Source organism: Manis pentadactyla, chromosome 2 (genome assembly GCF_030020395.1).
Source record: "Manis pentadactyla isolate mManPen7 chromosome 2, mManPen7.hap1, whole genome shotgun sequence".
Lineage (NCBI taxonomy): Eukaryota > Metazoa > Chordata > Mammalia > Pholidota > Manidae > Manis > Manis pentadactyla.
In genome coordinates this window covers 198,141,424-198,168,506 of record NC_080020.1, presented here as the reverse complement: position 1 = coordinate 198,168,506, position 27,083 = coordinate 198,141,424, and the positions used below count along the sequence as shown (strand labels likewise).

General features: G+C 49.0%; 1 protein-coding gene across 2 annotated transcripts in view; it reads left to right on the top strand.

Annotated features, from left to right (window-relative positions):
- EPAS1 (endothelial PAS domain protein 1) overlaps positions 1 to 19,872 on the top strand; it is an 83,840-nt gene extending 63,968 nt beyond the window's left edge. For both annotated transcript variants that reach the window (XM_036925850.2, XM_036925851.2), the window contains 10 exons: positions 3,605 to 3,711; positions 9,357 to 9,504; positions 10,184 to 10,398; positions 11,487 to 11,677; positions 12,191 to 12,301; positions 13,809 to 14,299; positions 15,227 to 15,353; positions 15,583 to 15,700; positions 16,030 to 16,197; positions 17,672 to 19,872. In XM_036925850.2, the coding sequence (XP_036781745.2) occupies positions 3,605 to 3,711; positions 9,357 to 9,504; positions 10,184 to 10,398; positions 11,487 to 11,677; positions 12,191 to 12,301; positions 13,809 to 14,299; positions 15,227 to 15,353; positions 15,583 to 15,700; positions 16,030 to 16,197; positions 17,672 to 17,823 (1,828 nt within the window). In that variant the 3' untranslated portion in view covers positions 17,824 to 19,872. The remainder of the gene's footprint in view (positions 1 to 3,604; positions 3,712 to 9,356; positions 9,505 to 10,183; positions 10,399 to 11,486; positions 11,678 to 12,190; positions 12,302 to 13,808; positions 14,300 to 15,226; positions 15,354 to 15,582; positions 15,701 to 16,029; positions 16,198 to 17,671) is intronic.
- The last annotated feature ends 7,211 nt before the right edge of the window (positions 19,873 to 27,083 follow it).

Here is a 27,083-nt window from a genome sequence, read left to right as displayed (position 1 = left end):
AACAATTTTCTTCCTAGCCATTGGCCACAGGTAGTCCATGTTGCAAAGAGCCTCAGAATACTTTTAAGGGTAAAGAGCAATGGAAGAACAATAACTGTCATTTTACATTGTGAGGGCATATAATTCTGAAATCAAAAGGCCAGCAGTTTGACCCACATATTTAGTTGGGGTAACACTCACTTGAGAATTTAATGATTGTTTTTCCCTGTATATTTTCCATTTTCCTTTTTTCTCCCTTCCTTCTTTCTTTACCTCCTGTAGCTGCCTATCTATGTCTACATCTCTCTCCTCACTTTATCCTTAATCTGTTTCTTCTTCTACTTTGTTATTGAAGACAGACCTCTATTCCCATTTCTGAAATCTGGTGACTTAAGCCCTTTTTACATTTCCCTCTTCTCTAAAAACAGAACAGGCCTACTGAGTTGACTTTTTAACTTGACTGGTAAACCCAAACTGATTTTTTTTTTCCCAGTGAGTCAGGAGCCCTTAATTAGAAAGAAAAAAATAAGTTTCCCTGCCCCTGATGGAGAGAGCAGATGAAATCGCACTATCACAGCTGAGCTCCAGAGGCTTCGCTGGGTCCAAGGGAAATCAGTGGGGAAGGCCTTTCTGTGCTGTAGTAGCCAACCCTATAAACAGGCTGGGTTCATTAACCTCCCCACTGGCGTCTGCATGCCTGCTGATGGAGGCGAATGACCATTAGCTTTAAGTTGGGGTTTCCTGGCTTTGTGAAGTTTGACAACTCAAACGTTCGTCAATTGTGTTTGGGCATGTGTATTTCCCAGTTTTTATAGTAGTCTGTTTAAAGAAATGAAGGAGGAGACATTAAATATTTATTTAAGTTGACAAGATAAATGAAGGCTGCTACTGGGAAGATAACTGGCACTTCTGAAATCTGGGTTTGTTTTTCCACTTCCAAAATATGCCCATTGTGTACCATTGAATGGATGGTACATGAATTAGATAAAAAATATTTTATTACAAGGCTGATAATATAATAAACATTTACTTTGAACATTTTAATTTAAAGATTCTAATCTTGAAAGAAAATTTAATTTACTCACAACCAAGTCTTTCCTAGAATATCTTCAATTTTGAGGATCTCTAGACGACTATAGACCTGTACAGGAACAGAAGCACCTTATCTGGCAAATCTGTAAATGGTCAGCCGATTGTCAGCAGGACCCCCAGTACAATTCTGATTCCCAGGTTAAGCTTGAAAGGCACTGGACCTGACAGAGAGGCTATTTGGTTGCAGGAAAGGGAGGGCCAGCACCCTGCTACTGTCTCTGTTCTCCCCAGTCTCCACTTTGGCTAAGGTGCCACTGGGCACCAGCCTCTGAGTCAGGCTGCCAAGGAATATGGTTGTTGCTGATGAGCTCAGTGACCTCTCTGCTCAGGGCCAAGTGACGAGGCAGATCCTCCAGACCTGGTAGCAGCTGGATAGCACAGTGAGCGCTGGAATCTTGCTGGAGAAATCTCCCCTGGGCTGAATCAGCTGAGACTAAGCTTCTCAGCCCTGTTTGGCTACCCCGTATTTGACAAAGACTTTAACCCCCAAGTCTCATCTAGGTAGAGAACTTGCCTCTTCTCTACCCACATCAATACCAGACACACCTTCCAGAATAAAGGAGAGATACATTGAATGTCATGAGGTGTTCTGCTGAGGGCTGTGTGCATTTGTGTGTGTGTACATGCGTGCACAAGCACATGCTTGCACTAGCATGCATAGAGACAGCTAATCAAGTTCTAGGAGGTAAAGTAGAGTATTAGTGACCAGATTCCTCAACAGTGCTAGGATAGACAGGGCTCTGGTTGCACCTTAGGTCCTAACAGAGAATCAATCCACCACTCACCTACTGAAGTGTTTCTGGAGCCCTCATCAAAGGGGAGACCAAAGGAGAAAGAGGCTCTGAGTTCAGAGGTTGACAGCCTAGGACGTGGAGCAACAAATACATAATTCTCTGTGACATTGTGTTTGCCTGTTAGAACTTCATGAGGAGACATTGGCAAGGGCTAGAGGAATTAGAGCTCCATAGAGAAAGCAAGGCCTTGAGCTGGCCCTGCAATAGTTGGGACTTGGAGAAGTAGGGAGAAGAGAAAACATCAAGGTTCTGCAGTAAGAATGGGTTTGGCAGGTGTAGGGCACTGCAAGGAGAGGGATTGGACAGGGTGGAGGCTACAGGACATGCTACAGGTTGGTTGAAAATCAAACTGCTTAGAAAATGGAGACTTGATTCTTGGGGAGACGAAGTTGGGCAGAGTTTATTTACTCTTGATGTGGTTGATAATAAGGAAAGCTGTAGATGCTTAACGAGGGGAGTGATAGATGGAAGTAATATTTTAGGATGATTTATTCTGAGAGTCATGTACAGAACTCTTTGGAGTGGGAGAAAGAATAGAGACAGGAAACCAAGGCGCCACTGCTTATGCTTTCCTCCCCTTATTATTCATCTTCAACATGGATAAATGACAGGGCCATACCCTAAACCACACATTCTGAAATAGAGCTTGTAATTATAAGAATATAACATCATTGCTAACTTGTGATAAGCCAAGTTAACAAGACAAGGAGCCCATTAAAAAAAGTGTGGAGATAACAAAGATTATGAAAAATAATAATTAGGAATGATGTGAGAAAGTGATGGATCTGGTGGTTCTCAGGCAGGGCTTGATGATTTGAATGATTGCACTATCGAGCAAAAGATCCTAAGAGTGTTAAGTTCTTCATGTGGTTTTTCCCCATTTGCCTTTCTCTGCCCAATGCCCATCAAAAACTTACAGGATGAAGAAAGGAACATTTAGGACAGTCAAGCCCTATCATTTCAGAGCTGCCTGTTTATCGGAGTGTAATAAGGATACACTTTTCTACGACTATGACTGTGTATTTCTTCCTCTCAGCACCTCCTTAAATGGGAGGGACAAGTAGAAGAACCTATGGGAAGCATACCTGATGGCCAGTAGGTGTCTGAGGTCACTAGGCAGGAGCTGAGGAGAAGCACCAAGAGGATGGAAGGTTTAGGGGTCCTCCCAGCTCAGGGCTCCTCCTCACCCTTGTGTTAACACACAAAGACTGAGTACCTGCTTTTCCCCACCCACCTGAGGCTACAAAATTTTCACTTTTCATTTCTATCACCCTCTACTAGAATAAACTTGATCTAGTAATCAGGAGCCCCAGTTTTCATTCTTGCCCTGTCCCTGGGTACCTCTGTGGACATCAAGCACATTGCCCTCCCTGGATCTCTACTCCCTGATCTGCAAAAATTGGGAGTTGCAGAGTGCGTGTGAGAGCCCCTTCCAATGGCTGTTGAAGACTAAGCTATGTGTATATGCGAAGTGGGGGGAGTCCTCTAAATAGGTGTTCTTCCCTCCTTGCCAAACGTGATGTCAGGAAGGACAAGGAGTGGTGGTTGGATCCATAGTTATGGGGTGCCCACCATGTTTTGTTTGGGTTTTTTTTTTTTTTTGCTTGGATAAAACATGACTAAGAAGCTGGAGTGTTTTCATCTGGAAGTGTGTGTTTGATACCTTCTGGATTTCGCTGCTTGAACCAGTGTCCACATTCATATGGCCTCACATGCTTTTTTCTTTTTTTTAAATACAGAATAACAGAACTGGTTGGCTACCACCCGGAAGAGCTGCTTGGCCGCTCAGCCTATGAGTTCTACCATGCACTGGACTCAGAGAACATGACCAAAAGTCATCAGAACTGTAAGTTCCTGGAGTGCCCCATGTGGCTCCTGGATGGCTGTGGAATCTGGCCTAACTGGTGAGATAGGAGAAGACCCTGTCACCTCTTTCACAGAGCCACCATCTTGTGTTGCAGACAAGACTCATGCCCTCAGGATGGTTAGAAAACCAAGGTTGCTGCCAGCCTCTATGACAGCTTCATGCAAATTAGGAAAAGGGCCCTTTCCTCTAGGGGGACACACCCATGCCAAGGCATACAGCTTGGAGAGTGGAAGGTGGGTTGAATCTCAGTCCCTACAGACCACCTCCATTGAGCACCCTTGTGTAGTCAACAGTAGGCACAACCCTGTGGACCAGCCCTATAGAGAGTAACATAAGACAACATGTAATCAACCTGGGGTATGTGTTGTAGAAGCAAGTACATCTGTTCAGAGAAGAGAGGGCCGGGAGAGTTCAGGAAAGGGGATGAGGCACTTGAGTTGACCTTGAAGGATGGGGGAGGATTGGACTAAATAGAGGGGAAGGTAGTAGAGCACCAATGTAACAGATGTGTTGAGATTGGCTGTGGTTCTCCAAGAGCTTGCTCACTGGACCAAGAGAATTTAGTTGGAGGAGACTGTCTAGGCAACCCAGTGATGGCTTGTGGAAACTGCTTTGCAGCTTGAAAGGAAACCTAAGTTATGAAAGGAATCTACAATAGGGCTGTCCAACAGAACTTTGGGCACTGGAAATGTTCTACATCTGCATGGTCCATATATGACCTATGCAGTACTTGAAATACATCTAGTGAATTTTTAAACATTTAGTTCTAGTTAGATTTAAATAGCCATACTTGGCTAGTGGCTCCCATATTAGACAGGGTAGTTCTAGTGCATCCACTTGGCCAGTGTTCCCAGTTCAGGCTTTTGCAGATGAATCAAGACAATTTTCTTGAATCCATTCAGCCCATCAACGTGCAAGGACTCTAGGTTTATAACCATATGCCTGGCCCACAGGAAGACGTAGAAATTGATAGGACTGCTTCCTGCCCTAAGGGATCTCATCTGAGGGAAAAGGAGAGCTGTGGTCTCTGTGGGAGAGCAAGGTGGCTCACACAGTGAGCCTCAGGCTCTAGTATGGGACAGGCACTGAAGGAATGCTAAACTCAAAGGCAAAAAACATACTTGTAAAAGAATGCTTCAAAATAAGTACCCACAGTGGTACAGACAGCAGTGCTGAGAAAATTATAGATGAACCAAAAATGGGTAAAGTCTGGGACGTTTCCCAGTGGCCCTGCTGGTCTTCGCCATCAGGATTAGCTGTGGTTTGGAATGGCAATGAAGAAAATGGAATCATAGCTATTTGTCTATTGTTCCTAAGCCATTCATCTTATCCAAGGTTAGGACAGCTGAAGTTCAGAGCAGCTAACAGACAAGCAACCGCAACGATCTATGGCCACAGTTAGTATTCTCTTACATGCAGTGAGATCTTCTCTTTCTAACTGGTCTCTCTGCTCCTTCCTCATGGTCTTTGGGTTTGATCTAACAGTGCAACAGGGCCCTTTATGATATCTCAGTGAAGTTTCTGACTGTGGTGTCTGGCAAAAAAAACATAAATATGCAAACGACCTAGATTCAGCCCCATTCTCAGGGATGGGGGAGGGAGGTAGGTAGATGTACTCTTGTGTGCCCATGGATGTGGCTAGTATTTGGAACTGTAGTCTGTGGTTCTAGCCTTCATGCTCTTCTGGGCTGTGGCGGGTCCTGCTTCCAAAGTCATTCTGGCACTGGGACACAGGGACCTGGGCTCTGGCTCAGCCAACTCACTGATTCCCCAGGGCCTGGCTCTCTGGACCTGCCTTCCCTTGGATGTAACATGGGGGGAAGTCCAGCTTTTATTCTCAGCAGAGTGTGGAGTCGAAGCAGGGGAGAATAGTAGAAGTTTCTGGGAATTCTTGGTGGACAGTATTGTACTGTATCTTCTGGGGTGACAAAGCGGAGGAAATGACTGCCAAAAGGAGCAAAAATGACTATTCACTAGGCATATAAAAACGTTTGCCCCCCTTCGAAAATTTTTAATCCTTCATAAAGAGCCGGCATAAAAATGTGTCAGTTTTCTGCTGACTTCAGAGAAGATATGGTGCTTTTTGTTGAATCCATATATTTAAGCATTAGGCACACTTATAGGTAATTCACAACCCAAACAGAAATCACAGGCTCCCTTCTTCCCCTGATGGAGGTGAATTAAGTTGCTTAGAGAGCAGAGGCCCATACCAGCCAGCAAGTCCGAATCCAGCAAAAGGAAGCCTACATGGGTTAGAAACTGGGTAAAGGCCACCTAAAACAGAAATATCTATTTCTGTCTCTGCCTCTGGGTCTCCCTGTCTTTTCTCTCTCTGTCACTGGGTTTGTGCAATAAGGTTGCACCACAGACTCATGCTGTAGAATAATTGGAGCCCAAGTTTGAGGCTGGTCCAGGTTTAGACATCAGTGTCCCGAATTTCCACACATATGTCGTTTAGCCTGAGAAGGTTTACTGTTGAAATTACTGGGGAAGCTCTGTCCTCAAACCAGATTTAGATAATTGAAAGCCATCATTTCCAAATGGATTAGTAATTTATACATTGTTATTCTCAGAGGGTAGTAGTTGAGGGGGAGAGTTGGTTTCTCTTTGTTGTGTGAGGACATTATGTGCTTTTAGGAAAACAAGATTAAAGGCCATAAAAAGCGTATCTACCAAGTAGCAGGCTCCTCACCAAGGCTGGCATTAATGAGCAGATGGTTAGAAAGTGAGTGTAATTATATTCTACTGACAGAGCAGGCCCTTGCCTGTAATCACTAGAAATGTGGTTCAGACCTTTGCTCCCTGCACTGTTTAATCAAAAAGAATAAGAGCCCTGAATTTTGTCTGCATTAAGATCCATCTAAATAAGTTAACTCCAGGCCCTTGAAATTGTGCAAGAATCATTTTACTGCAACAAGGAAGCTTCAGTGGGGCAGATAAAGGGAGATTGGGGAGGACAGAAGTTCTTGGCCAAGGAGTCTGTGACGGTTTAGGACACCAGCAATAGCAAAGACAGGCGTCCCAGTGAGTAGCAGCTGGGAGGTGGTGTGAGGCAGTGCTGTACTAGGAGCCGCCAGACTGCCATCTAGCACTGTGTCACTGCACAGTGTGATGTCACACAGGTCATAATCCCTCTGGCGTTAGTTTAGTCATGTTAAAAGAAGATTGTATCTATCCTCCCTACAGCCCAGGATTTTGTTAAAAAGATTGGAATGATACACCACTGGAAAATAATGTGGTAGCTTCTTATGAAGGAATAGACTTACAGGTATATAATCTGTACCCACAATATATGTCCATCCAAAGATATGTGCTCAAATGTTTACAGCAACTTTGTTCATAATAACCAAAAACTGAGAACAACTCAAACATCCGTGGCAGGTGAATAACTAATTATAGTCCAGCCATACAATGAAATACTACTCAGCAACAAAAAGGAACAAACCATGAATGTCTGCTACACTGTGAGGAATTTGATAAATATGCTGAGTGAAAAGAGGCCAGACACAAAAGAGTACACACTGTTGTAGGATTCCACTTATACACAAATGGAGAAAAGACCACTTCAACATACACTGATAGAAAACAGATCAGTGGTTGTCTGGGGCCAAGGGTAGGAATAGAGATTGACTGTCAAGAGGCATAAAGAATTTGATGGTGGGGGCAGGGAGGTAATGGGAAAGTTTTATATTTTGTGGTGTTACAAGGTATGTGCATTTGTCAAAACACATTGAACTTAAAACAGGTGCATTTTTTATTGAAAGTGAATTAAACCTCACTAAAGTTGATTTTTTAAAGTGAAAATCAAGCCAAAAAGCTTGGATTAAGAGTCTTTCATCGGGACTATAATCCTGTCTGCTATTTCCTCTGAAGGAGTCTTTCAGCAAACCACTCAATAATTCTAAACCTCAGTTTCTTCAGCTGTGAAACAGGACCACTGTTAGATACCTCCAGGTGTCTGTGGATTACATGAGGTGGTGACCCTAATCCTTACTGACGTTTGTGTACCCGTCACTGTTCTAATGGCTTTGCAGGGCTGCATTCACCTTGAGACAGTTTTGAGCACTGCAGAGCACTACCACATGTAAATTCCAGTATTTCCTGCACCTAGGAAGTGCTTGTTAAATTCTTGCCCAGGGAAAAATGGGCCAAGAAAACATAAATGTAAAGGATCAGAAGCAGATTTGAGGGAAGCAAGCTGCCTTCCTCATCCATGCAGGGGTGGTGACTGGAGCGGTAGCCCCCAAACATACCAGGGGGTCTATTTACAGAGTTCTAATGTTCCCCCCGAAGGGTCCCTCACATTACCTACAGACATGCTCTGTACACATGACAGGGCCTGGGCACTATTCATGGTAGTGACTTGGGGAAGAGGTGGCTTTTCCTCTACAGCATTTGCCGGTGACATTCAGTTAATATTTTTGTATCTGATAAGCCAGGCAAGCAGATTTGGTCCTCAGTGCAAACAGCTGTGGTGTACTGGGTAGCTAATAATGATAATTACAATGATCAACACCTCTTTTTGCAGATGAGGAAACCAAAACCAAGAGGGATTGTTCTTCGCCCCCAAACCCCTGTACTAGGCTGATTTCATAACCCTCCCACCATGCCTCTTCAACTCTCAGTGATTTGACGGCTTCTGAGCTGGGATTATGAAGAATGAATTCCTAAGGAATGAATGTAAATGGGTAGTGCAGAAAAATATCAGAAAAATCTAACATGAATTTAAAGGGATTTAATTCCTTTTTAATGGGAGCAGATGAAGCACCCTGGACTGCGGAAGAGGACATCTGGGATGTGGGAACCCCCCTTCCCAATGCCTTTATACAGTAAAACAAATGTTAAAGGAACATTTGAGAACAATCTGGAAGAGAAAAGAAGTATTAAGAGTGTATTAAAAGAGAAAAGCAGGTAGCCCTCCTGGCAGCTGTAGAAGTTGCGTGAAGGGCGTATCAAGGCTTTGAGGAGGCTGTGTACGGGCTGCTGGGGGCCCAGCCTTTTCTCTGCCCCAGCTGGGGGGCGGGGTGGTTTGCCTCTGCCTTTATTACAGGTCACAAACCGTATGTGGCCCTAAAGGTGGCAGGCCTCATAGATGACCTAGAAACATTAAGGATGTCAGTTTTTTAAAAACAAGTTTTATTCACAGCAGAGTATTGGTGGGTATCTACAAAGGGCTGCCCATGCTTTCTCCATGCTGCTTGCAAGGACCGCAGCACCTGGAGGGTGAGGAGGAGGCTCCCCCTTACCCAGGGTGCACTTTTGGACCTAGCCAGTACCTGTGACTGTGGGGCGGGAGTTGTCCTCACCGAACCCAGGGGAGGTAGGACAGGTGCTGCTCTTGGTTCTGCTGGCTTAACAGGGACTTGGCCATGGGCCACTCCTCACCAGCCAGCCTTGGACAAGTCGTTGAACTCCTCTGGGCCTCCTTTTCCTGTATTTGAAGTGAAGAGTTGGATGAAGTGATCTTTAAGTGCCCTTCCTGCTGACTTTCCTAGGCCCCGCCATCTGGGAGCCAGGCCCCCACTGTTTCCCCGCAGACTGCCTGTCCTCCCCGGGGGGTCTTGCTCCCCAGCCCCCGTGCTCTCCCACCTCCCTGACCTCAGGCTCTCTTTTCCCTCCCTTAGTGTGCACCAAGGGCCAGGTGGTGAGCAGCCAGTACCGAATGCTTGCCAAGCACGGGGGCTATGTGTGGCTGGAGACCCAGGGGACGGTCATCTACAACCCTCGCAACCTGCAGCCCCAGTGCATCATGTGTGTGAACTATGTCCTGAGGTGAGTGTGCGAGGGCCGCTGGCGTGGGCGTGTGCAGTGCCTGAGCACCCCAGCCTGGGGACAGCTGGTCCAGGGAGTGCCAGGCCCTTCGGTACTGGGCCCCACATGGGTGGGCTCTTTGCAGTGCTAATCCTTCTGACCCAGAGGACTTTTGGATGCTCAGGAACCGAGAGAGGCTTGGGATTTCCCCTTTACAGTGCTTGCCTGCCCTTTTCCCCTTGCCTGTCACCTGTGTCATGCCTCTGACCATGTGGGGAGGCAGAAGGAACACAGTTGAATAATAAGTATTTTCTGAATGGGGAAAATGGGAAAAGAATCCCTTGTGCTTTCCAGGAGAAGATGTAACACCCTCATTCGGTGGCACCTGGGAAGAAAGCTGGAGAAAGTCATTGCTAGGGTGAAGCAAACAAAAACAAAGCCCTCAAACCTTGTGCCCCACGCAGCCCATTGCACCATAGTAAGTCAGCATCCAAGACAGATACACGCTTCCAGGGCACTTTGGTGTCACTACCTCCATGACGCCAAACTTCCATTGTGTGGTTCTTTATGTCAACGCACAGTGTCTGTATCCATGCTTGTGGCTGAGAGGCTCGGCTGTCAGGGTTTCCGTGTGTCTGGGGGAGCTAAAGGATGTCGCCAGAAAATGGGGTCGTTCTGAAGGGCTCTCTTGTCCCGTCAGTGAGATCGAGAAGAACGACGTGGTGTTCTCCATGGACCAGACGGAATCCCTGTTCAAGCCCCACCTGAAGGCCCTGAGCAGCGTCTTCGACAACAGAGGCAAGGCGGCGGCCCCTGATCAGAGTGACTTCCTGTTCGCCAAGCTGAAGGAGGAGCCTGAGGAGCTGACGCAGCTGGCGCCCACCGCGGGAGACGCCATCATCGCCCTGGATTTCGGTGGGTGCTGCTGAGCTGGCCTGAGGCTTCTTCCAACCCTTTCTGGCTGAGCCAAGGTTCTTAAGGTAACAGGCCTGCCTGGCTACAGTTTTCCTTGACCAGATCTACCGCTGCTCCTTCCCTCAGTCTCGCTAGTCATTTGTTCATGGCTGGACTCTGCCGGGCCCAGAAGAATAACACATGTTCCTGCCACAGAGTAAGATCATCTGTCGTATTTCTGACCTGGTGAAGCGCTGAAACGAGGGGCCATTGTGGAGGGCCCACTCCCGGGGACTGACTCTCTGCTACAGGAGTCTGATATGAGGGCGGGGCTGGGGGGCTGCAGAAGATAGGCTCCAATACCAATGGCACGTTCTCACAGAGATGGCAGACCTTTGTCTGAGCCTTGAAGGACAGATTGCTTGTTATGGGGAGGGGTAGGCTGAAGTAATGTTAGGGGAAATAATTCCAGGAACATGGATGGAGAAAAGATTCAGGCCCAGGATTCAGCCCCATATCTACTACTTCTTCACGATACTCTCCTGTCCCGTGGGAGTGAGCCCTTATGGCCCCAGCCAGAGTTTCCGGCCCCTTTTCTCCTGTGCTGGAAGTACCCTTGATGTGAAGCCTGCAGCTCCCCAGGTTATGACCCACCATCATCCTCCCTCAGCTTGAGGACTAGCTACGCCTCCCTGTGCTTGGCCTGGGCTGTCTCATCCCCTTGAGAAGTGTTGAGAGGCCATGTGAGAGCTGCAGCTTCAGAGAATCAAAGGTCAAGAGGCCCTTGGCCTAGAAGCCTGCAGCAGCCCTGCTCTGTGGCATACTGAGGCACATTGCCCAGGGCTCCACCCATACCCTCCTCAGCCACCTTCCAGACTGGTCTTCAAGGAAGGACAGCTCCTAATCCCTGCAGGCTCTGAAAACTGAGTGCTGCGGGAGGGTGTTCCCTTTAAGGGGAGACTGTATGTTGACTGTACCCCAGTCAGAGGCCCCTTTGCCAAGGCAAGCTTCAGTGCACTTTCAGACCCTCTGAGATCTTGTGCTTTCTCTGCCCTGGGGCTGAACCCAGTGGGTGGGGGTGTTAACCAGCCAGGCCACTGTCTCCACAGGGAGCCAGAACTTCGAGGAGTCCTCAGCCTTTGGCAAGGCCATCCTGCCCCCAAGCCAGCCGTGGGCCAGAGAGTTGAGGAGCCACGGTGCTCAGAGTGAGGCCGGGAGCCTGCCTGCCTTCACCGTGCGCCAGGCCGCTGCCCCCGGGAGCAGCACCCCCAGTGCCACCAGCAACAGCAGCTGCTCCACGGTGAGCCCTCCACCTTGGGGTGAGGACAGAGAGGGCAGGCTTCTCCTGGCACAGCCCAGCAGAAATATTGCCTGGCTCCCCCTCAAGTTATCCTGAAGGCCCCTAGTGTGGCCATGACACTCATCTGACAGGTGCTCCAGATGTTTGCTGTTAGTATCCATCCCCACCCTCCCCTAAGTGATGAGTTCCTTGAAGACGGGGGTTGAGTCGCACAAAGCTTTGAGCCTGTAGCTTAGCTGCTGTGCAGGACAGAAACTGTTCTGCCATGTTATGGAGCTATATGGCTTCCAGGGCCCTGCTGGCCACAAGACAGGCTTGTTTTATGATGAGGGGACTGAGGGTCAGAGAGGTCGATGAACTGACCTAATTCACACAGCTCATAGGAAGTAATTCTTCTATAAATGTGGAGGAATAGAGTTGAATCTGTGGGTCCAGGAATGTATTTCTCCTTCCACCTTCTGGGGAGACCAGTACCAGACTCTTAACTTGGTCACCCTCCTCCCTGGTCCTCAGCCCAGCAGCCCTGAAGACTATTACACATCTCTGGATGACAATCTGAAGATTGAAGTGATTGAGAAGCTCTTTACAATGGATACGGAGGCCAAGGGCCAGTGCAGCACCCAGGTAGGCGGCCCTGGGGAAGATCGGGGTGGTACACCATGCCCACCAGCTGGTGGGTGGTGCAGGCTCACATCCATTCTTGCAGCCTAGTCCTTTTGTTACAGAGACAAGTGGGGATGCTTGGCCAAGGCATTGGTCCCCTCCCCCTTCTGCCCTCTGCTTCACCCACGTCAAATCCAGCTCTTCCATTTTTCAACTCTCAGCTTCATTACAGCTACTTACTGGGACAGTTTGCTTAGTGCTCATGAAAACCTGAACTGCAGCTGAACCTTTCTTTAAGAAGCCCTGCACTTAAAAATCATATCCAGATTGATAAGACATTTATAAGCATAGGGAACGATTACTCCCTTCACAAATACATTTGTCTCTGGATTCCAAAATACATATGTCATCTTAAATGCATTTAAAAAATGGAATCTGACTGACAAATTTTCATTTACACACAACTTTCTTGGAATGCATTTATTTCATAAAGCCAACTGTTCTTGCAAAAGCTCTATAAACAGGGATGAGTTGGATGGATGGGTGCATGTTTTACAAAATCCAGAGGAAAATCATTAATCCCCATTTGTCTTAGACTGGGTTATTCCTCTGACTTTCTGCCTTGCTCCTCAGCTTGCGTCTTTAGCTTGTATCTTTAGCTTGTATCTTTTCCTGGCTGGCCTGAGTTCCTGCAGAACTTTCCCTAGTTCTTCCCTTTCCTCTCAGATCTCCTTTCTCTCCTCTGAACTCCTATAGGATTTGTTGCTTACTACTTGGTCATAACTGTCTGCTTCTGCTCTTCAGCCATTTCCTATAGTTATAATCATTACTAAGCTTCATCCCCCCAGTGGGGTATCATTCTCTGAAGGTAGAAACTGTTTTCTGTGTCTGCTTGTGAGCACCCCCTGCAGTGCCTGTCCTGATGCTGGGGACCTAAGGGGTGGCCGCCAGTACCTGCTGCTTGGAATGGAAGCCCTCTATCAGTGGGGCCAGCCGTGGCTCCACAGTCAGTCCACAGATATACCTGGGCACTTAGGCATGCTTACGCCTGTGCTGATAGGAGGACAAAGCTCTCCTTGGCTTTTGTGGAGCCACTGTGGGCTGTAGCAGGCAGGGATGGCTTTGGGGAAGAGGTAGGGCTTGTTGGGGCTACAGGAGAGATTGTAGGGTTCGGACAGGTAGATTAAATAGCATTTCAGGGGGTGGAGGCCGCTAACCCCAGTGTGATGACAGGGCAGAGCATGGAGATCATCAGTGGTACAGGCCAGCATGGGGACGAACCACATGGAAAGGCTAGTATCACGTGCTAGATGACCTTGCGCACTAGGTGGATGAGGCTGAGTTTTCTTCTGGTGGGCAGGAGGGAGCCAACAGAGTTGTTGGAGCAGGGGAATGACACTGTTAATGCTGCATCTGAGATGAGTGACTCTGGCAGGGGCTGGGAAGGATGAGGGGCTGGGCAGGAATAGTTTTTCATGAGGTGGTGACAGCCTCTCCACTTCTTTGTCTTTGCTGTGTCTTTGCTAAGACGGATTTCAATGAGCTGGACTTGGAGACCCTGGCACCCTATATCCCCATGGACGGTGAAGACTTCCAGCTCAGTCCCATCTGCCCAGAGGAGAGCGTCTTGTCGGAGAACTCCCAGACCACCGCCCAGCACTGCTTCAGTGCCATGACGAACATCTTCCAGCCACTGGCCCCTGTGGCCTCTCACAGCCCCTTCCTCCTGGACAAGTATCAGCAGGAGCTGCAGAGCAAGAAGACAGAGCCCGAGCACCGGCCCATGTCCTCCATCTTCTTTGATGGCGGGAGCAAGGCCTCCCTGCCACAGTGCTGCAGCCAGGCCAGCACCCCTCTCTCCTCCATGGGGGGCAGATCCAACACACAGTGGCCCCCTGATCCGCCATTACATTTCGGGCCCACCAAGTGGCCTGTTGGGGACCAGCACACTGAGTCCTTTGGGGCACCACCACTGGGGCCCCCTGTCACCTCACCCCGGCTCTCCATGTTCAAGAAGAGGTAAGTGGCAGAGATCCTTGGCTGCATCAGCAGGCTGTGCAAAACAGGGCACGGACAGATAGGCACTCTCTGGGGCCCCAGAAAAGCTCCCTGCCCCATCCCCTCCTTGCCCTCCACAGTGGTCTGATACTCAGCCCTTCTCTGAACTCTGAGAGCTTAACCTTGGGGGGAATCACCCTTGGACTGGGTGATGCCTTGAGTGGAACACACTTTCATCAGGGCTGAATGACACCTGGAGGGGACTAAGGACAAGAAAAAGGAGGGAAATGGCTTGTTGAGGGCCTTAAACACCCCTGTCTCTCACTTCAGAGCCCTTCTGACAGTATCTTTCTGATCCAGAGCTCATCCACTGAGCCACAGAACCCCCAAAATTATTTGCGTGACTCTTTTCTCAGTTCTCTGGGGAACGCTGGTGGAAAAAAGCACGCAGTGGTCCATGCTTTCCCCCTGTCTTTTGACTGCCCAGGGTCCAGTCCCAGCAGTTTCTCTGGGCAGTCCTCTGGCCCCTGCAACTCCCCACAGGCCCCCCTCCAGCAGCTGGGGGCACATTGGGCTGTAGCACTGTGGTGGGTATGAGTTCTTACTCCAGGGCCCATGGACTCTGCCTCCCTGGGGCACCCTCAGTGGGGGGCAGATCAGGCAGGGGAGAGATGGGGCATAAGAAACCCTCCTTGAGACTGATGTCACCTAGCTGGGCAGGCAGGCACATGCAGAAGGAGGTTCGAGTGACCTGAACCGTCAGCATCTCACCAGCTGGAGGAAACCGAGTAAGGGAGGCGAGCTGCAGCGCAGGCCCACCACCCCTCCTGAGACTCTGCACTTTGAGCCACCACAGTCAGAAGTATTCATTCTGGGAGGGCCCTGAGATCAGGCAAGTCGCCTGAGGCTCCAGACTTGCCCACAGCCCTCTCTCCTTTGGGTTGGCAGGTCTGCAAAGGGCTTTGGGCCTCAGGGCCCAGACATGATGAGCCCAGCCATGGTAGCGCTCTCCAATAAGCTGAAGCTGAAGCGACAGCTGGAGTATGAGGAGCAAGCCTTCCAGGACCTGAGTGGGGTGAGCCATCTCCTGACTGGTGCCTCAGTGGGCGAGGGGGTCAGGGCGGAGAGCAGAGAGCCAGGGAAACTCTCCCATGGCCGTGGGCGCTCAGAGTCCCTGCCAGGGGTAGCAGGGAGGGATGGGGATGGGGCCTTTCAGAGAGCAAGCACCAGCCCGATTCCAGGCACAGTCCAAAGACCAGGTTCTCCGGCTCTCTCCCGGCTACATCTGGCCTTTCCACCCCCAGGGAGATCTACCAGGAAGCAACGCTTCGCATTTGATGTGGAAAAGAATGAAGAGCCTCTGGGGCGGCGGAAACTGTCCTTTGCTTGCCAACAGGCCACTGAGTGCAAACGTCCCCAGTGGTGAGCAGCAGGCCCGGGCCTCCCGGCGTCTAGGGGGCGGGCATTTGCAGAGGAAGGACTGCTGGCTCAGGCCCCTCCTGGTTCCTCTGTAGTCTCACCGCCTGCCTGCCCTGCTCTCTGAGCCTTGTTAGAACAGGATGGTGTCCTCCACCCCGCCCTTCCACGGAGCCAGCTTCCTCCTTTCCCCGCTGTGAGAAGGCTCTGGGCTCCGAGGGCTGCTCTGGTCCTGGTGGCTCTGAGCACCATCTGGGAAGAGATGCTGGGGGCTTGATGGTCTCTCCCCTCCCTTGGGCCAGCATGGCCCTCATTCTCCAGAGTTGGTCTTTCAGATGAGTTCGCCCAAAATCCCAGGCGGGGCCTGTGCCAGCCCCTGAGATACCTGCCGCCACAGCAGCCGCCATCCGCCGTGAGCCCCCGGGAGAACCCCAAGAGTGGGCTGCCCCCACAGTGTTTCACGCCCCAGTACCAGGACTACAGCCTTGCTAACAAGGTGTCAGGTAAGTGGCCACAGGCCCTGGAGGCCCTGTGCCAAGCTCTGACGTGTGGGAGGTGCAAGGGCCAGGAGAAGGACAGCACAGGGCAGTATGAGCATGAGATGGCTGCCAGGAAGGGCAGGTTCCTTGAGAGGGGCAAACCCTCCTTCCTGCAAGTACTGTAGCAGGGGCTGGCAGGCCAGCTGTCCCCAGGCCTTTAGAAGGAACCCACAGATGATCAGGGGACATCCAGGGCTCTTTAGACCCTAAGAGACCCCGAGCCTGTGTCTTTTGCTCAGTTTTTCTTGTTGCCATATATTGTCTACTGCCTCATTGACCTACCAGGGGCACCTTGAGTGCAGGGGCTAAGGATGCACAGAGAACGCACTGCTGGGAGGAGGCCTGGAGTGCTCAGGGAGGGGTTGCCCCACTGCACCTTGTCGTCTTGGGAGGGTTAACAACATGATACCTGCCTTCCACCCTGGGCCTCGTTAGTCTGTTGTCATCTTGCAAAACAGATATCGTCATGAAAAAGTTGCTGTTTGGCATGAATGTAATTAGTGGTTTGGGGCAAATTTCAGTTGAATGTTTCAGAGTTCAGGCTTTAGAGCTACTGGATAGCCCTGGGCTTAAATTCATACTTGCTGGAAGACTGAGCAAGCCACATGTGTAAATGAGAGGTTTGCGTGCCAAGTGTTGAGTTCTGTTATACGTTTGTGTTCAGTGGATGGTAGCCAGCATTATCACGCCTGCCGTGAACCCCACATTTCCTTGAACTATAGAATCCGGGGGAAGTCATCTTCTTGTCAACCCATTTCTGACATTGAGTAAAAGAAGGGGGATTAGAAAGGCCAGTGCACATGTATTCCCTTGCTGCTGTGGGAGTGTAGGGACTCCGCCCCATCCACAGGGGATTGCAACTGAAAACTGCCTGGCTGAGACAGGTGTGGGCCCAGGAAGGTTCTGGGTTGGAGACTGAGGAGGGAGAGGGCCCCAGGGATGAGGCTTTGCCCATAAGTCAAGGGTGGGGAAAGCGGGCACCTCACATTAGAGGGTTGAAATGAGGGGCTTCCAGGCTGTTCTCTGGATGCCTGGGCCTTCCCTTCCCAGAAGTGGCCCAGAAGTGGGGTTTGAATGCTGAGAGTTTTCCTTTTATCCCACCCCTTGTCCTGCTCTAGGGAAGAATGGTGCAGGGGCCAGAGTAGAGGCTGCCAAGGCTGGTGGTCCTGAAACTGCCCTTCAGGCCTTTGAAACTTAGAGGACCCCTGTGTGTGTGCACATGCGTGCAGGGGCCAGCTGGTTCAGATGCCCTCTCTGCACGGCCTTGCCTCCCGCTGCATCAGTGTTTTCACCTCATACGTGCCCTTGTCATGAAAACTGGAAATGCCCCTTGATCCCTGAGTGTGCCCTTTCATCCCTGCTAGCCACTTCTGGAATAGACCTTTTTCTGAATGGTTGATTTAGGGTTTAAAAAATATGGTACCAATCATTCTTTCAGGCATGGCAAGCCGGCTGCTTGGGCCCTCGTTTGAGCCCTACCTGCTGCCCGAACTGACCAGATATGACTGTGAGGTGAACGTTCCTGTACCAGGAAGCTCCACGCTCCTGCAAGGAGGGGACCTCCTCAGGGCCCTGGACCAGGCCACCTGAGCCAGGACCTTCCGCCGGGCAGGCCCCTGCCAACACCGCCCCACCAGCTTCACTCTCTACGTCTGTTTTTGCTACTAGGTATTTCTAACACCACCAACACACTTTTTACAAGATGTGCTTACCTGGCAAACCTGCCCAGGTTTCCAAGTAGTGGCCTTTTTCTGAAGACCCTCAGATTACTATATTTTTTAAATACACAGTTGTTTTACGTGCTATGTTTTGCTGTGTCAGTGAAACTTTCCTTAAATTTTGTAAGATTTTTCTTTCCCCAGCTTCAATTATTTCTAATTTATACTCTCCATAGGTGCTTCTCTCTCAGTCTGTCACACACACCATCCACACTAATAAGTTTGGTGTGTGTTTGTTCTAGAGGGAAAGCTTTGGCTTCATTTAACTAAAAAGTTTTTGTTGTTGTTTTGCCAAAGAGAAACAAAGTAATTTTGCTTTCCAAGCTTGGTTTGTGGCCTCTCCCTCTCAAAGCCCTTCTCCTTTCTTTTTAAAAACTAATCACTATACTGTAAATTTCGATCTTTTTTAAAGCTGACTCTTTGATATGACTTCTGGGGAAAAAAGAAAAAAGAAATGTGAAGGGTGAACTCCAGTGGATGTGGTTATCTGTGAAAGTTGCACAATGTGGCTTTTCCTAAACTGTTTGGTGTGTTCCCCCCACAGCCAGTGGATTCTTTTTTAATTATTATTATTCAAAAACAATTTTTTTAAAAAGAAAATTTATATCTGGGTTAAGTCTTTATCATATATATGGGTACTTTGTAATATCTAAAAACTAAGAAACGGAAATGGAATCCTGCTCACAAAATCACTTTAAGATTTTTCTAGCTGTTTTCTTTTTCCTGGTGTCACTGACACTGCAGAATTGTACAGAACTCCCATGGGCCTGTACTAACAGGTCTCTCTCTGTTGGCCTTTTGCTTCTGGGATGTGCCTCAGGCATGACAGCACCCGAGAAGTGGAATCCCGAAGTGGGAGCATTACGAGCAGTCTCCTCCTCATGTTCTATATGTATCATGTTTGTATGTATGTATGATTACTGCTGCCCAGAGGGTCTGACGGTGCATCTTGGGGTAAGGGAGGGGGGCGAATCTAAGAGCAGGGAAGTGCTTTCATTTTCAAGGTCTCGTTGCTGGCCCTTCCAGTGCACTGAGCTATGTGGCTAATGGTCTTTTACATGGCACATTTGAGTATTTCCAGAGCTACCATGAGATGGTTTGGATGGGAATTCATGAAGGAAACGGTATAGTGATCCAGTCCACGTCCTCCCAGCTTACCACCTGGGAGCACATGAGCCGGATGGAGAGGTGTGGAAAGGGGGCGGCTGGCCCTGGCCAGCCCCATCGCCCACCCCCTCTGCAGCCTGCCATCAGATCGCCCTGCAAGGCCAGGGCGCCGCGCCCCTGGAGAGCAGCAGGCAGACCTCTGGGACAGCCCCTAGCCTCAGGCCCTCCCAGAGGTCTATCTGTCACTTGAAGTGACTTGTACAGGTAGGAAGCACTGAAAATAGTGTTCTCAGAGCACTTTGTAACTCACTGGGTAAGAGGGACAATATCTTTTTGTTTCTAAATACCGGTCAAGGGTACAATAAAGAAGGTTCTAGAAACAAAGCACAACAGGCCAAGAACTTGGTAAACCTGGATGGACTTACTTATTGCCAGAAACACAATAAAAATTCAAATTTCAAAAGAAGTCTAGGTTATATGAGAAAAATGACCTAGTCACTGCCCAAGTCACACCTTGGCACCACAGCTTTGCCCCACATGTGGTGGCAGAACTGGAAGGGTTACTGACATGTAAACGCTGGTGTTTGACTTCCTGTGTGTGTTGCCTCATTGTTAAGGGCATTTTACCCTTTCAGTTTTACTAAAAACTCTGAAAAATATTCCAAGCTTCATATTAACCTTACCTGTCAATGTAATGATTTCATGAACATTATTATATTGTCGAATTCCTACTGACATTATTACTATATGGGAGCTTAACTTTATAAGGAAATGTATCTTGACACTGATATCTTATTAAAGTATTCTGATCCTACCAACGCTGGTGGCTCTTGTTTCCTGTCGCTTTATCATGGGCTACATGATGTAAAACAAAGTATTTATTAAATAGTTTACAGAAAATGAGCAGTGGCGCTGATCTTTGTGAGACAACTGAGACCCACCAACAGGAAGATGGGTGAAGGAAGACAAGCTAATATTAATATTTGGCAACTGCCTGAGACTGGGAAGCATGGTGCGTCATCCCTATTTCCGCAGGCAGTTTTCTGCCTGCTCAGGGCCCTGTTCTGTATGCTGTGGGGGGACTCGAGGGAAGAAGTCACAGTCTCTGCTTTTGGAAAATGACATGAAGCAACTTGAGAGCCATGCTGGTCTGTGAGCACCCTCTGCACTTGGGGATGAGGGTTTGAAGGGAAAGGGGCAGCCTGGGCTGGAGCAGTCAGAAAGGATTCAGTTTGGAGGTGGCAGGGCCCAAGCAGGGCTTTCCTAGTAGCATGTGGGTGGGAAGAGCACAGTAACCTCAGGGAGAGAGAGAGCAGGGCTAAAGCCAACACAAGCATGACGGGTGCCCTAATTCACAGTTTAGTTTTCCAGTCATGTTTTCAGGGGGCTGGGGAGAGACTGAGCAGTAGCCTCTGCTAGCATCCGTCAGTCCTAGAACTACAATTCCAGCATCATGCACTCTGCCAGACAGTCCAGTCCACATGATGTGGTCACACTTGACCCTCAGACTGAGCAATCCTGTCAGCACCCATTTCACAGATGAAACTGTGAAAGTCCAATTAAGTGGTTTATGCAAGTTAGATCCTATTATTAATGGAGGAAGTGAAACTTAAACGCAGTCTTGCCCAGGGCTTCTCTGCTCTCACAACCGATTGCCCACAGGACATGTATTTTATGGTATGGCTCTGTTTTTGTTTACAAATAGGACATGCCTGTCTTTATTACTCTCCTCTTTAGGCCTCCTTGTGGTTTTTTCTACTTTCATCTCTTCTCTTCCCACACTTGGTGCCTGGACCCTCAGCTTGGATTTCCGGGCTCTGCCCAGCAACCACTCACCTCTGCCTGCTCTGTCGGAGATTATAACCTGCTCCTTTCTGAAACTTCTGTGGATGTAACTGAGCCCGCCCTTCAGGAGCAGAGTTGCCTTGGAGCATTGGCAAGTTCAGGACCCAGACCCAGATGGGCACTGTCCTAGGCCCACAGAGCTTCCGCAGGTCATGGGTTGGCAAGGTGTCCTTGGGTGAGGCCATTGGCCTTAAGCACCAGCAGGCTGTAATTGGCCCCTGGGGCTGCAGGGCAGCTCCAAGCTCCTGTTGCTTCTAAGTCCAGCAAGCCAGGGGAGAGCATAAGCAGGGAACACACTGAGGCCATTGTCCCTAATGGATTAGAGGAAGTCAGCCTCTCCAACACACTCAAGCTCAATCAATACACAGGCCCCATCCAAGCTATCCCCGATTCCTTCATGTTTTGTCCCAAGCAATCCAATGAAGACTCTGACTTAAAATATAAAAATCAGGAACATTTCTTTTCAAAATGCAGGTGGCTTAGGAGTAGGTACTGTGCCTACTTGGTTACATGTGCTGGGGCAGAGGCAGGGCCCCTACATAAAATCAATCGTTCCTGATGCTAGACATGCTCTCCTCCAGGCAGGCAAATTTCCAGGTGTGGTGTGACACCTTCCCAGCACTGCCTTGCTTGGCAGCAGGAGACACAGACCCAGAGCTGAGAAAGTCAGCAGTCCCACCTGGTGGAGAAGGGCCAGCCCAGCTCCCTCTGGTCCATGCAGGGCAAAATTTACCCTACTTCAAGGCATGGTCTTTGATGCACACTTCGAATTGGGAATGGGGGTGAACTGTGGGATTTACTGGAGATGCAACGCAGGCCCATTCCCTTCACAGCACGCACCACACACTACCTGCTCCCCTGCTCCCCTGACCCCTGCCCTTGCTCTTTTTGTGACAAAGAACATAGACATGATCAGGTGACCCTGGCTCTTCCTTCCTTGCTGCCAGGGTGACCCCAGTAAGACAGTCCTGGGTGTATGTGCTCAAATGGACTCAGGATACTGAAAAGGACCTAGGGAAGATGTATGTAGCCCAAGCCCATCACCTATTTTTTTCAACCTCCTCATTTTAGAGATGAGACTGAGGTCCAGAGAGACAGAGTAGACCTGCCAGCAGCCGCACAGTGAGTGAGCGGCCGGGCTGGGAGCAGTACCCAGGGCGGCATCACGGGGATGGAGGCTGAACTCGCAGTGAGAGAGAGGGGCCAACGTCCCAGCCCTCCCGCCCGTGCTCTGCCAGTGATGTCAGTTCTCAGGGCCTCGGCCAGTGCACAGGCCTCCCACCACGTGGCCCCGTCCCCCACTGCCGCCTCACAGGTCCCCGGCCTCTTGTCTTTTCCCTCCATTCTCCCAAAGTGATCACACTCACTGTGCCACTCCTACTGCTTCAAAATATCCCTTTGAACTCAGTGGTCCCTATGGGAACTGCTTAGCCTCTTTGTGACCTCGGTGAAAAATCTAAATCAATTCCTTCACTTCTACATTGAGCTTTCCTTGGCCTTCCAGGGCCTGGGAGGAAAGGATTTGGAAGAATACCCCCCCAATACCCCACACACACAATTTTTTTTAATGATACTTATTTGGTGAAGTCATGATCCCTAATTGCTTACCAGCTAGCAGAGGAAACCAAATACAAGCAATCCTGGATAACTCAGCCCTGTGTGACATGGTGTATAACGACAGAGGCCCATGGCCCACATTTTCCTCGGTAGCCCCCGCCTCAGATACTGTTCTTCAGTGTCCCCAGGTACACTTGAACTTGGGCCAAGGACCCCCATCTTGGGTTCAGAAGGTATGAAAGATACGATGCAAACAAGCACTCAGTTGCTTTAGGAGGCCAGGAGAGATCAGCCTTGGCCCTAGGAGTGCAGCAATAGCCCCACCAGAGCTGGGAGGTAAGAGGATGGGAGAGACGGGCAGGGGCATGGAGAAGGTCATTCCAGGAGAATCAGACAAGGGGTCAAAGGCGTGAGGCCAAAATGGGCATCACAGGGTGACTGCACATGCAAGAAACCCTGGAGAGCAGTCAGCACAGGGAGCCGGGGTGGCGGGAGAGGGCCCTGGGCCGCTCAGAGCACGGACCTAGAGTCACAGGCCTGGTTCAAATCCTGGCTCTGCTGCTTCAGCTGTGTAACCTTGGAGAAGCCCCTTAATGTCTGAGAGCCCGTATCTGCTTTCCTGGGAAAGGGGCATGATAATGGTCCCCACCTCACAGGGTTAAGGTGGGAGATACAAATTCGGGAATAAACAGTAAGGAAGTTGGACTTAACTCCATGAGCTTGGATGAAATATAGCTATGAGGAGTTAAGAGCATAGACAAAGAGTAGGGTCCTGAGATAGAGCCCTGAGCTATGTTAGTGCTGGTAGAAGTCAGAAAGAGGCTCAGCAGCAAGTAGGAAAACACCCAGGAGTGTCGTATCCCAAAAGCCAAGAGAAGAGGGTGTTTCAGGAAGTAAGAATAGTTAACTGGGTCACATACCAGACAGAAAGCCCCGGTAAGATAAGGAGGAAAAATTGGCTCTGCGGTTTGGCAATGCAAAGATCACCACTGACCCTGGGCAGAGCTGTACAGGTGGAGATCTGAGGGCAGCAGCTGGATGGGAGGGGACTGAGGAATGAGCTGGCTGGGCCGGGGAACAGAGACCGCAGCAACTTGCAGCCCTTTCAGGACGTCTCTCTGTGGGGGGAAGCAGGGAATGAAGTGGAAGGGCTCAAGGGAAGTTTTTTGGTTTTTTAGCATTTAATGAATTTTTGTCTAGAATAACTTCAGATGTATAGAAAAATTGCAGGAATATTATAGAGTTCCTATACCCTGTTTTGTCTACCGCTAAGATTATTATGCTACATACATCACAACTAAGGAAGCAACTTTGGAATTTTTTTTTTATTTAAAGTATGTAACTTATGCAGATTTCCATAGTTTTTGCCTTTTTTTTCTATTTCAGGATCCCATTCAAGATACCACATTGCATTTAATTGTCATGTGTCCTCAGGCTTCCCTAGACTGTGACAGTTTTCATGGTCCATCATAACAGTTATTCAGACTTGGTGTTGTTGATGATCTTAACAGTTTTAAGGAGTGCTGGTCAGATATTCATATAGGACAGCATCCTTCAATTTGGATTTATTTGTCTGATGTTTTTCTCCTGGTGAGAGGTTATGGGTTTTAGGGAAGAAGACCACAGAGGGAAAGTATATTCTCATCACATGATACAGAGTTACATACTATCAGTGTAACTTATCACTGTTGATGTGAACCTCATTCAGTTGGCTGAGGTAGTGTTTGTCAGGTTTCTCCAGCATGGAGTTACTGATTTTTAGGGAAGTTACTTTTGAAGATGAGCTTTATGCAGGAATATTTGTATGGTGATGGCAGAGGGAGAAACTGGTGAAGGCAGGAAAGAGAAGGAATTGCAGGAATCATCCTTGAGAAAGTGGGACGGGCATGGCTGGGATCCAGGGCACTATGGGGATGTCGGCTGTGGATGGAAGCACCGACAGTTCATCAGTTTAAAGGAGGGAAGGCAGAGAGCGGAGTACGGATGCTGTGCATCAGGTGCCACTGGTGGTGAGAAGATGCTGAGCAACCACCAATCTAATTGTTTCTATTTCCTCAGTGATACGTGAAGCAAGACCATTAGCTGAAAGGAAGGGGCTGTCAGAATTTGGGGAAGAGACGTGTGGGACCATCCTTTCAGGAAGTCGGATCTCTGACTAGTATTGGATGCCCAAATGAGATGTTGGGCATAAATTGACCCATTGGCACAATTATATGTTTCTTCTCCAGAGATATTTTTCAACTTTAATAGAGGCAGAGTGGGTGAATAGTTGAGCACAGCAGGTTGGGATTTAGATGGGACGGTATGTTAGAAGGAGTTGGGATGTTTCCCAGAAAATGACCATTATGGTGGACCATGAAAACAGCGGTGTGAGAAGGAAAGAAGAGAGATGAGAGGTGGGTGGTAAATGAAAAAATGGTAGGCTTAGTGAATGACAGGCCTTAATGAGATCAAAGAGGGGTCAGGGTGAGGTGTAAAGAAAGGGAAGCACGAGACAAGAGTTGTCAGAGGAGAGGAAAGGTAAATTGAGATTCCCTGTATATTTGCATGTGACCCAGAGTCCCACTTCTAGGTATTTATCTTAAAGAAGTGCAAATTTTGAATTCACACAAAACCTGCCCACAAATGTTTATAGCAACAGAACTCATAATCACCAAGAACTAGAAACGACCCAAACGTCTTTCAACAGGGGTATGGATAAAAACTTGCAATCCAGCCATATGATGGAATACTGCTCAGCAACCAGTTAACCAACTCAAATCAAACAACAACATGGATAAGTTGCAAAGGTGTTATGTTCAGTGAAAGAAGCTAGTACCAAAAGGCACATTTTATAAAGTTCCATTTATGTAACATTCTGGAAAAGGCAAAAAACAGGAACAGAGAACAGATCATTGGTTGCTAGGGTTTAGAAGTTTGAAGATAAAGGGACAGCCAGGGGGGTTTTTTGGACTATCGGAATTTTCTATATCCTGTCGGCAGTGGCAGTTATGAGAATCTATGCATGTATAAAAACATCATAGAATTGAAAAAAATTGTAAAAATGAATTTTACTGTATGTAAATCTGAAACTTTTAAAAATAAAAGCAAATTCTGAGCATTCACAGGTAGCTGAAATAACATTAAGGAGAAGGTCTGAAGAAGTGGGGGGACAGGATGTTGTCAGGATCAACAAGGTGGGTTTTTAAATGACACTGCGCATAGAGGTGGAGAGTTACAAGCTGGAAACTACGGTCGGTGAGGGAGGAGTGACCAGAGGCTAAGGATGGCAGCTATGCAGAGAAACAGGAGTCTCATGGCTTGAGTGGGAGGGAGAAGGAGAAGTGGTTTGAAAGCAGCATCACGAAGCTAGGAGGACCCTCTCCACCACCAGGCCCTGCCCAGTACCTGCCTGCAGGAGAGAAAACCTAGCCTCCCCCTGGGGGCTGCAGGGAGCAGCGGCCCTCAGCAGAGAACTGACTCCAGTTGGAGAGGAAGGTGAAGCACATTGAGAGGAGTAGAGGAGGATCTAGGAGACGGCTGATGTCAGAGTTCCAGAGAGTGCATGGAAGGATCTGGAGGGATGGCATATGGGAAAGAATGGTGGATGAGCAGCACTGTGCAGGGACAAGGACCAGGTGGTGACAGAGGACCCTCAAGTCATCTCTCACTGGTGACTGAAGCTAAGAGAGTTGGAGGAAAGGTGTATCATCCTGAGGGGCTCTTGGAGGTTCAAGCCAGAAGATGGGGGTCTGACCCCTCCTGCAGGCTGCAGGGCATGGCATGGCAGGGGGCACAACAGCTTCTCTGCCATGTCGATGCCCTTAGGGCTTTGTAGGCTCTTATATCCTGCAGCACCTAGGGGCCGTCCAAGGAGTACACTCACTGGACAGAGGTGGGGTTGTCATTTTCTAAGGCAGGTGTGAGGGCAGCCAAGGAGCAGCTCCCTCCCTCTCTGCCTGTCAGGACCTTGGGCTTAAACCCCGTGGGTGGGCCCAGCCCTTGCAGGAACAAAGGAAGACAGCAGCAGTTGGGGGACCCATTGGCCTGAAACAAAGGCACGTTTTCCTGTCCTCATTAGCCTGGCTGAGGCGAGGGCAGCTGAGCATGAACATTGACATCATTTTGGGGGCCTTGCTTGAAAGCAAAGGCAGGGCTCCAACCAAAGATTCAGGTCCGGATGAGAGGGATGACTCAGACCAGCGAGGGTTGGCCCGGATAGGGGTGGAAGCACAGGGCATGCGCGTCTGTTCCTGCCGCTGCTTACAATGTGGCCGGCAGCTGTGCTGACCAGGGTGGCCTCTGCCAGGACTGTTGGTTATGCCCACCACCACACATGCCAAGGACCCACAGGTTGGGCACCCACATGCTGGGCAGGCTGTGGGCATGCCCTAAGACCTGACAGTCCTACAATACCATGGACTAGACAGTAACCTCAATATATTATGTCCCTCTCTAGGCACCATATTTTAATAGATATACAGATAAATAGGAAATTTGTAAAAGGAGGACTGAAATGATGATCGGAACTATGTCAAAACAATTGGCTACAGGAATTGAGACTGTTTTCCTTGGGGGAAATAAGATTTAGGGGAGCTCAAAAGCCCACCTTCAAATATCTGGAGAAACCATGTAGAGTTTTCC